At 44.7% G+C, this 10,310-nt stretch overlaps 1 protein-coding gene across 1 annotated transcript in view; it reads left to right on the top strand.

Moving 5' to 3' along the window:
* Positions 1–1,251: 1,251 nt before the first annotated feature.
* LOC140718744 (uncharacterized) overlaps positions 1,252–10,310 on the top strand; it is a 34,591-nt gene continuing 25,532 nt past the window's right edge. The window contains exons 1-2 of the mRNA XM_073032846.1: positions 1,252–1,888; positions 2,555–2,971. Coding sequence (XP_072888947.1) covers positions 1,822–1,888; positions 2,555–2,971 — 484 coding nt within the window. The 5' untranslated portion in view covers positions 1,252–1,821. The remainder of the gene's footprint in view (positions 1,889–2,554; positions 2,972–10,310) is intronic.

Genomic DNA, 10,310 nt, shown 5'->3' with positions numbered 1-10,310 from the left:
ATGATTCAACAGATAGGAAGGGGGTTGAAAATCTGGCTGAATGGTACCAAAACAATTATCTCACACTCAATGTCAGCAAGACTAAAGGGACGTCTTATTCACTACAGGAGAAGAGCCTGGAGATCCATGAGCCAATCTTTATTAGAGGATTGGAGGTGGAGAAGGTCGGTAACTTTAAATTCCTTGGTGTTGTCATATGAGAGGTTCTGGCCTGGGACCAGCACTTGCCTGTCATCACAAAGAAGGCACAACAGTGCCTCCACTTTCTTAGAAGTATGCATATAGTTACCATGTCAACTAAAACTTAGTCAAACTTCTATAGACGCACAGTGGAGAGTATCCCGACTAGTTGCATCACATCCTGGTGTGGAACCACCAATGCCCAAGAATGAAAAAAGCCTTCAAAAAGTAGTGGATGCAGCCCAGTCCATCACAGGCAAAGCCCTTCCCACCAAGGGGCACACCTACAAAGAGCACACCTACAAGGAGCACACCTACAAAGAGCACACCTACAAGGAGCACACCTACAAGGAGCACACCTACAAGGAGCACACCTACAAAGAGCACACCTACAAAGAGCACACCTACAAGGAGCACACCTACAAAGAGCACACCTACAAGGAGCACACCTACAAAGAGCACACCTACAAAGAGCACACCTACAAGGAGCACACCTACAAGGAGCACACCTACAAGGAGCACACCTACAAAGAGCACACCTACAAGGAGCACACCTACAAAGAGCACACCTACAAGGAGCACACCTACAAGGAGCACACCTACAAAGAGCACACCTACAAGGAGCACTATCACAAGAAAGCTGCACCCATCATCAGCGATTGGTACCACCCAAGCTATGCTCTCTTCTCACCGCTGCCATTGGGAAGCGAATTCATGGTGACCCCTCTGATCATATACTTACGACTTTAACCTATATTCCACCAATTTTCCTTAAGATTTCCAAGAAGGGATAGCAAATGCGGCAACAGAGATTTGTCCATTCTAACCAGTAATGTTGGGAGCGACTACCCAAAGTGCCCCAGAAGACTAAACTTGGATTTGCTCCACGGGATCGAATTTCACACTTAGAGAATAAAGCAGGAAACGGATTCGGCGTGGAGACGAATGGTCAATGTCGCTTTGCTTACATTTAACATTAAAACATGACTTCTCTGTCGTGCGAAACTGGCTTGGTGAACTGTCCCGTGCGAAACTGGCTTGGTGAACTGTCCCGTGCGAAACTGGCTTGGTGAACTGTCCCGTGCGAAACTGGCTTGGTGAACTGTCCCGGGTGATGACCTAGTTCGGCCAGTGGAATACTCAGTACAACTCACAGCCGCCACTGCTGCCTGCCTCTGATCACCGCCCCCTGGACCCCAAAGACCCTCCTTTCCCTCTGCTCCCGACCACTTCCCCTTGGACCCACTGCCGGTCATCGATCAGAAACCACCGTGCCGGACACCCGGAGAGAAATTTTGTCTTCGTTACAATCAGCGCTAACGTATTTCCATTCCGGACTTCCGTTCCGAGATCGGGCAGATAAGAGACGCCGAGCGAGCGAGTTAAATGATCGCTTCCACCATTCGGCTGAAGTTGCGGTGTGGGGTCCGCAAGCTGCAGGAAGCCAAAGTCACCGGATAGGACCCGACTTTCCCCACAGATTAAAACAATGAGCATCCGTGAATCAGAGGGTTGTTGAGGCTGGAACCTCGCCCGCTCCCGGGACCCGAGACTGGATGACATCGCTGTGGATAACTCCGCACGGACAGCGGCAGAACATTCGCTCCGTGAACTCAACAGTTCAACACAGGCCGCGGCACCATGCGCTGTGCAGAGGCTCCTGGAGTGTGCGGCCTCTGCCTTTTCACTTACCTCTCTGCTGTTACCGGTGAGTTACCGGGGTTCTGTGTTGTGGTGTTGACTTGGGATGTAGATGTGCTGGTGAATTAAATGGAATAATCCGTCGGTTCAGTAACTCCCGCAGGTGCAAAGCTCGTTCATGTTCGGACTTTGTGTAAATAGTATAACAAGTCTATAGGAAAGAGTGACCGGCGATCCCGGCGTGATTGATCTTTTAAAGAGCCGGTTGCGGCTTGATGGACAGACTGGCCTCCTGAGTTGACTGATTCGAATCAGATTCACAACTGTCCAAATCAGAACTGCCTGGGATGATTCCGAGGTAGGAACAGAGCCGGTTCTCCCGCTTCTGTTCCACGACCCCGCAACCCCGGCGCTGCCCACCAGTCAGTGTATAACGGTGACGGGAAGGTACAGAACTACCGCGCCGGTCGGTCCTTCCCCGGGGACCGGTGGGCTGTTAACTGTGAATGTCCCGGGCTCGGACTGATGTTGGGGATCAGCTTGGCCTCGCTGACCCGGGGAACAGAAGAATCCCGTTATGGGGCCAAGAACACCGCGCGGGGGTGAGATGTGTGAAACACCGACAGGATTTATTTCGGTTAGTTACACTCTGCAGCCCAAACAGTACTGTACTTGTGTTTATTGTTTAAATGTCGCCACTTCATATTACAACAATTCCCATATCCACCTTTAGCCGCTCTAGCACTGAGGGTGCATCAGGACAGAGTGAATGGAACCGCCGGCCAGTCCGTGCTCCTGCCCGTCTCTTACACAGTCCCGGACCCACACGGGTATCTGCGGATCACATGGACCAGAGGCGGGAACGCTAGTGTATGTGTGGAATACACCTGCTTCCCGGGGCAAGAATGTCACCTCAATGACGGTAGATGGTACATCACTGTCTCTGAACCATATAAACACCGGGCGCTGCTTTTCCCGGAGAACGCTTCACTGTTACTGAGAGACCTGCAGATCAACGACAGTGGGATTTATGAATTATCCATCAGCGACTCTACGGGGACGGAGAAGGGAAGTTTAACGTTAGAGGTCCGACCTGCTACTGAAAACGCCATCGACATTGGGAGTGGAATCAACGCCGGGATTACAGCGGGTAGGTACCTTTCCTGTGGGAGGGGATTTGTAAACACAGAAGTTGCTGGAAACAACTAAAAGGTCAGCAGCTTCTGTAGAAAGAGAAACGAAAGTTAACGTTTTAGGTTGAGGAACATTGATCAGAGGGCAAAAACGTTCTCTGTGATGAAGTGAGGTCAGGGTTGGCCTGGGGATGAATGCGTAAGAACATAGAACATAAGAAATAGGAGCAGGAGTTGGCCATCTGGCCGGTCATTCAGTAAGATCATGGCTGATCTGGCCATGGGCTCATCTCCACCTACCTGCCTTTCCCCCATAACCTTTAATTCCCCTACTTTGCAAAAATCTATCCAACCTTGTCTTAAATATATTTACTGAGGTAGCCTCCACTGCTTCATTGAGCAGAGAATTCCACAGATTCACCACTAACTGGGAAAAACAGATTCTCCTAATCTCCATTCTACTCCCCCCACCCCCCACCCCCCATATCTTGAGGCTATGTGCGCTAGTTCTAGTCTCACCTACCAGTGGACACAACTTTCCTGCCTCTATCTTATCTATCCCTTTCATAATTTTATATGTTTCTATAAGATCTCCTCTCATCCTTCTGAATTCCAGTGAGTACAGTCCCAAGCAACTCAATACCTCCTCATAGTCTAAACCCTCCATCTCTGGAATCGAACCGGCGAACTTCCTCTGCACCATCTCCAAAGCCTTCGTCAAGTAAGGAGGGGGTGTATGGGGTCCTGACTAAATATCAAGAAATGCCAATAGCGATTATATAGCTTCTCCCACCCAAGACAACTCCGCCTTCATGTAGGGCTTAGGTCCGGGTGCACCCTGTCTCGCTGAAGGAGCTCTGTCTATGGCGAATGTTTGGCTCCAGAAAAATAACCAGACCAATGGTGGTGGTGTCACCTAAAAACACTGAAGTCTCCGACAGCAGGGAGATGGATTCCAAGCTTTGGTGGAGGATTGTCTTTGTACAACAACAGCAAAGCTTGGGCGACGTCTAGTCTAGGGTATGATTCCTATTACCAAAGAAGAAATAACTAAAGCAATGAAAAGCATGAAACATGGTAAAGCCACTGGACCTGATGAAATATCAGTGGAAATGATAACAAGCCCTAGAAGATCTGGGCATAGATATTCTTTTTGAACTGTTTAATGGCATATATGAGTCTGGTGTATTGCCTGACGATCTCTTGAAATCAGTATTTATAACTCTGCCTAAAATTCCTGGAACTCTTGACTGCAGAGATTATAGAACAATCAGTCTTATGAGTCACGTTATAAAGATTTTGTTGAGCATTGTTCTGAGTTGAATCAAAAACAAGTTAAGGCCAGAAACTTCTAAACTGCTATATGGGTTTATTGAGGACAGAGGAACTAGAAACACAATTTTCATGGTACAAATGCTTTCAGAAAGGGCAATTGAATATCAAAATTATGTCTTTTTATGTTTTATTGATTTCACTAAAGCATTCGACAAAGTGCAACATGAAAGATTATTCCAAATTCTTGCTAAACTAAAAATTGACGGAAGGGACCAACAACTGCTTCAAAATTTATATTGGAACAAAACGGTGGCGGTAAAAATTGATGATAATATAAGCAGTTGGACTAAAATTTAAAGAGGAGTTAGACAGGGATGCATTGCCTCACCATAATTATTTAATATCTGTAGTGAAGTAATTCTCAGAGAAATAGAAGACCTAGATGGGATAAAAATTGGAGGTGTTAACATCAACAATATAAGATATGCAGATGATAGCACCCTAATAGCAAGTGCTGCAGAAGACCTACAAATCCTCCTAGACAAAGTAGTACAAACAAGTGCAGATTTGGGTCTAACAATCAACTGTAAAAAATCCAAATGTATGGTAATATCAAAACAGCAGAATTCTCCCAACTGCCAATTGTACATTGGTAACCAAGAGATTGAACAAAAGACCAGCTTTAATTAACTTGGTAGCTTTATATCACAAGATGCTAAGCTAAAGTAGAAATAAAAAGAAGATTTGCCATTGCCAAAACCAACTTCCAAAAAATGAAACCCATTTTTCTCAATAGACACATTTCTTTAGCAACAAGGCTTAGGCTACTAAAATGTTACATCTGGTCAATCTTGATGTATGTTTCAGAAACATGGACTATGACACCAGAACTCCAAAGAAAATTAGAAGCAACAGAAAACGACACACACAAAATGCTGGTGGAACACAGCAGGCCAGGCAGCATCTATAGTGAGAAGCACTGTCGACGTTTCGGGCCGAGACACTTCGTCGAAGATGATCTATAGATGCTGCTTGGCCTGCTGTGTTCCACCAGCATTTTGTGTGTGTCGTTTGAATTTCCAGCATCTGCAGATTTCCTCGTAGAAGCAACAGAAATGTGGTTTCTTAGAAGAACGCTGAAAAAATCATATAGAGATAGGGTAACTAATGAGACAGTACTCCAACGTGCACATACAAAAATATCATTAATGAGAACATTAAATGAGAGGAAACTTAAATTCCTGGGCCATGTCATCAGAAAGGGAGAAATAGAATGCTTTACGTTACAAGGCCGTATGCCTGGGAAACACTGAAGAGGAAGACAAAGAAGAAATTCTATGGACTCTGTGAAAGAACTAACAGATCTAAGTGTGCGAGATATCATTGACGCTGTGTGGGATCGTTCAATGTGGAAAGCCATGATTGGCTTCAAGGCACTTGAAGAAGAAGACGAAAAAGTAAGGAGATCAGAAGTGCATGCATAGTACTCTAAGTGTGGGCTCACCAGTACAGTTGCCCTGTACAGTTGCAGCATAACCTTCGTGCTCTTAAATTCAATCCCTCTAGCAATGAAGGTCAACATCCCATTTGCCTTCTTGATAGCCTGCTGCATCTGCAAACCAACCTTTTGTGAGTTATGAACAAGCACTCCCAAGTCCCTCTGCACATCAGCATGCGGCAATTTTTTAACATTTAAATAACTGATCTTCCATTTTTCCTTCCAAAGTGGATGACTAATATTTACCAACATAATACTCCATCTGCCTGGCCCTTACCCACTCACTTAACCTACCTGTATCTCTGTGCAGATTCTGCACAACTCGCTTTTCCACTCAATTTAGTGTCATCAGCAAAATGAGATACACTACATTCAGTCCCCTCTTCCAGATCATTACTATATACCGTGAACAGTAGTGGGCCCAGCAGCAACCCCTGAGGCACACAGCTCTCCAATGATTGCCAACGAGAGTAACACCCATGTATACCAACTCTTTGCATTCTATTAGTTAACCAATCCTCTATCCATGCTAATACATCACCCCCAAGTCTATGCATCCCTATCTTACGGATAAATCATTTTTGCAGCACCTTTTCAAATGCCTTCTGGAAATCCAAGTAGGTAACATCCATCTGTTCCCCTCTGTCCACTGTGCTCCTTATACCCTCAAAGAATTCCAGTAAGTTTGTCAAACAGGACCTGCCTTTGTTGAATCCATGCTGCATCTGCCTGATGGATCCATTTCTTTCCAGAAGCTTTACTATTTCTTCTTTAGTGATAGCTTCAAGCATTTTCCCAACTGCAGATGTTAAATTAACTGGCCTTTAGTTTCCTGTCTTTTGCTTACATTATTTTTTGAACAGTGGTGTGATATTCATCTTCTTCCAATCTACCAGAACCTGCCCTAACTCCAGAGAATTTTGGTAAATTATCACCAAAGTCTCTGTTATAACTTCTGCCATTTCTTTCAGTGCTCTGGGATGCATTCCATCAGGACCAGGGGACTTATCTACCTTCAGGCCCACAAGTTTACTCAGCACTACCTCTGTAGTGATAGCTATTGTATTGAGGCCCTCACCTCCCATTGCAACCATAACATCTCTCTTTGGCATGTTAAAGGTGTCCTCCATTGTGAAGACTGACACAAAATAGTCATTCAAAGACTCTGCCATTTCCTCATTGCCCGATTCCCCTTCTCATCCTCCAAAGGACCTACGTTCACTTTAGCCACCCTTTTCCACTTTATATAATTATAAAAACTTCTACTATCCATTTTAATATTTTGTGCTCATTTACTTTCATAATCTATCTTCCCTTTCACTATTGCTTGCTTAGTGGTACTTTGTTGCTTCCAGTTTCCCCCTACTCTTGGTGACTTTGCATGCATGCACGAGCTTTTAGTTTGATGCCTTCTTTTATTTCCTTAGTTATCCTAGGTGGCTCTCCCCACTCTTACAGTCCTTGCTTTTAACTGGAATATATTTTGGTTGAGCACTGTGAAAAAGTCTCTTTGAAAATCTTCCACTGTTCCTCAACCATCCCACCACATAGCCTGTGTTCTCAGTCCACACTAGCCAAATCCTCCCTCATCCCATTGTAGGCAGAATACACTGGTTTTAGATTGAACTATTGCACCCTCCACTTGTATGAGAAAGTCAATCATACTGTGATCACTCTTTCCAAGAGGATCCCTGACTACAAGATCACAAGTTTTACTTGTCTCATTGCACAGGACCAGATCTAAGATAACACGTTCCCTTGTAGGTTCAGTAACATGTTAGTAAACGTGAGTTCATCCACTTTGGAAGGAAAAATGAAAGAGCAGATTATTATTTAAATGGTAAAATTATTGCAGCATGCTGCTGTGCAGAGGGACTTGGGAGTGCTTGTGCATGAATCACAAAAGGTTGGTTTGCAGGTGCAGCAGGCTATCAAGAAGGCAAATGGAATGTTGGCCTCCATTGCTAGAGGGATTGAATTTAAGAACATAGGTCATGCTGCAACTGTACGGGGTATTGGTGAGGTTGAACCTGGAGTACTGTGTGCATTTCTGGTCTCTTTACTTGAGGAAGGATATACTGGCTTTGGAGGCGGTGCAGAGGAGGTTGATTCCAGGGAGAATGAGGAGAGATTGAGTCACCTAGGATTGTACTTGCTGGAATTCAGAATAATGAGAGGAGATCTTATAGAAGCATATAAAATTATGAAAGGGGGATAGAAAAGATAGAAGCAGGAAGGTTCTTTCCACTTGTGGGTTAGACTAGAACTAGGGGACATAGCCTCAAGATTTGGGGGAGTAGATTTAGGACGGAGATGAGGAGGAACTGCTTTTCCCAGAGAGTGGTGGATCTGTGGAATTCTCCGCCCAATGAAGCAGTGGAGGCTACCTCAGTAAATATATTTAAGACAAGGTTGGACAGATTTTTGCATAGTAGGGGAATTAAAGGTTATGAGGAAAAGACAGGTAGGTGGAAATGAGCCCATGGCCAGATCAGTCCTGATCTTATTGAATAGTGGAGCAGGCTCAATGGGCCAGATGGCCTCCTCCTGCTACAATTTCTTATGTTCTTGTGTCAGCAGTGCTCAAAGTTCAGCCTTTCAAAAATAAATCATCACCTCAGCATCTGGAGGGGCAAATGTCATTGAAATAATGTTTAGTTACTGCCCATCACTAATTTTCCTTGAGAAAGGGGTGGTGCGTTCCCTTCTTGAATCGCTATAGTCCTTGTGGTGAAGGTGAAGGTGCTCTCACAATGCTGCTGGATAGGGATTTTCGGGACTTGACCCAGCAAAGTTGAAGTAATGGTGATGTACTTCTGTGTCAGAATGTTGTGTGAATTTGGGAGGTGGGGTGGGGGTGCGTGGAGCATACAAGTATTCTCCTACATCTGTATAGTACCCTTGTCCTTCCTGGTGGAAGAAGCCATGGGATTTGGAGAGGGAATAGGAATAGACTCAGCAATAACAATTCAGTAGATGGTACACACTGAAACTAAGTTAGTGTCTGGGCAGACATTTATACAGTGTGATGTCAGTGTCTAGGCAGATGTTTATACGATGTGATGCCAGTGTCTGGGCAGATGTTTATACAGTGTGATGTCAGTGTCTAGGCAGATGTTTATACAGTGTGATGTCAGTGCCTAGACAGATGTTTATACGATGTGATGCCAGTGTCTGGGCAGATGTTTATACGGTGTGATGTCAGTGCCTAGACAGATGTTTATACGGTGTGGTGCCAATGTCTGGACAGATGTTTATACGGTGTGATGTCAGTGCCTAGACAGATGTTTATACGGTGTGGTGCCAATGTCTGGACAGATGTTTATGCAGTGTGATGTCAGTGTGCAAGCAGATGTTTATATAGTGTGATGTCAGTGTCTGGCAAGATGTTTATACAGTGTGATGCCAGTGTCTGGGCAGATGTTTATACAAAGTGATGGCAGTGTCTGGGCAGATGTTTAAAAAGTGTGATGTCAGTGTCTAGGCAGATGTTTATACGGTGTGTTGTCAGTGTGTGGGCAGATGTTAAACAGTGTGATGTCAGTGTCTGGGTAGATGTTTAAACAGTGCGATGCCAATGTCTGAGCAGATGTTTATACAGCGTGATGCCAGTGTCTGGGCAGAAGTTTATACAGTGTGTTGTCAGTGTCTAGGCAGATGTTTATACAGTGTGATGTCAGTGTCTGGGCAGATGTTTAAATAGTGTGATGTCAGTGTCTGGGTAGATGTTTAAACAGTGCGATGCCAGTGTCTGGGCAGATGTTTATACAGTGTGATGCCAGTGTCTGGGCAGATGTTTATACAGTGTCAAGGCAGATGTTTATACAGTGTGATGCCAGTGTCTGGGCAGAAGTTTATACGGTGTGTTGTCAGTGTCTAGGCAGATGTTTATACAGTGTGATGTCAGTGTCTGGGCAGATGTTTAAATAGTGTGATGTCAGTGTCTGGGTAGATGTTTATACAGTGTGATGCCAGTGTGTATGCAAGTGTTTATACAGTGTGATCCCAGTGTCTGGGCAGATGTTTATACAGTGTGATGCCAGTGAGTATGCAGATCTTTATACAGTGTGATGCCAGTGTCTGGGCAGATGTTTATATAGTGTGATGCCAGTGAGTATGCAGATGTTTATACAGTGTGATGCCAGTGTCTGGGCAGATGTTTAAATAGTGTGATGTCAGTGTCTGGGTAGATGTTTATACAGTGTGATGTCAGTGTGTATTCAGATGTTTATACAGTGTGATGCCAGTGTGTATGCAAGTGTTTATACAGTGTGATCCCAGTGAGTATGCAGATGTTTATACAGTGTGATGCCAGTGTCTGGGCAGATGTTTATACAGTGTGATGCCAGTGAGTATGCAGATCTTTATACAGTGTGATGCCAGTGTCTGGGCAGATGTTTATATAGTGTGATGCCAGTGAGTATGCAGATGTTTATACAGTGTGATGTCAGTGTCTGGGCAGATGTTTATACAGTGTCAAGGCAGATGTTTATACAGTGTGATGCCAGTGTCTGGGCAGATGTTTATACAGTGTGATGTCAGTGTGTATTCAGATGTTTATACAGTGTGATGCCAGTGTGTAT

This window comes from Hemitrygon akajei, chromosome 2 (genome assembly GCF_048418815.1).
Source record: "Hemitrygon akajei chromosome 2, sHemAka1.3, whole genome shotgun sequence".
NCBI classification, from domain to species: domain Eukaryota; kingdom Metazoa; phylum Chordata; class Chondrichthyes; order Myliobatiformes; family Dasyatidae; genus Hemitrygon; species Hemitrygon akajei.
This window is presented reverse-complemented; position numbering and strand designations above follow the sequence as displayed.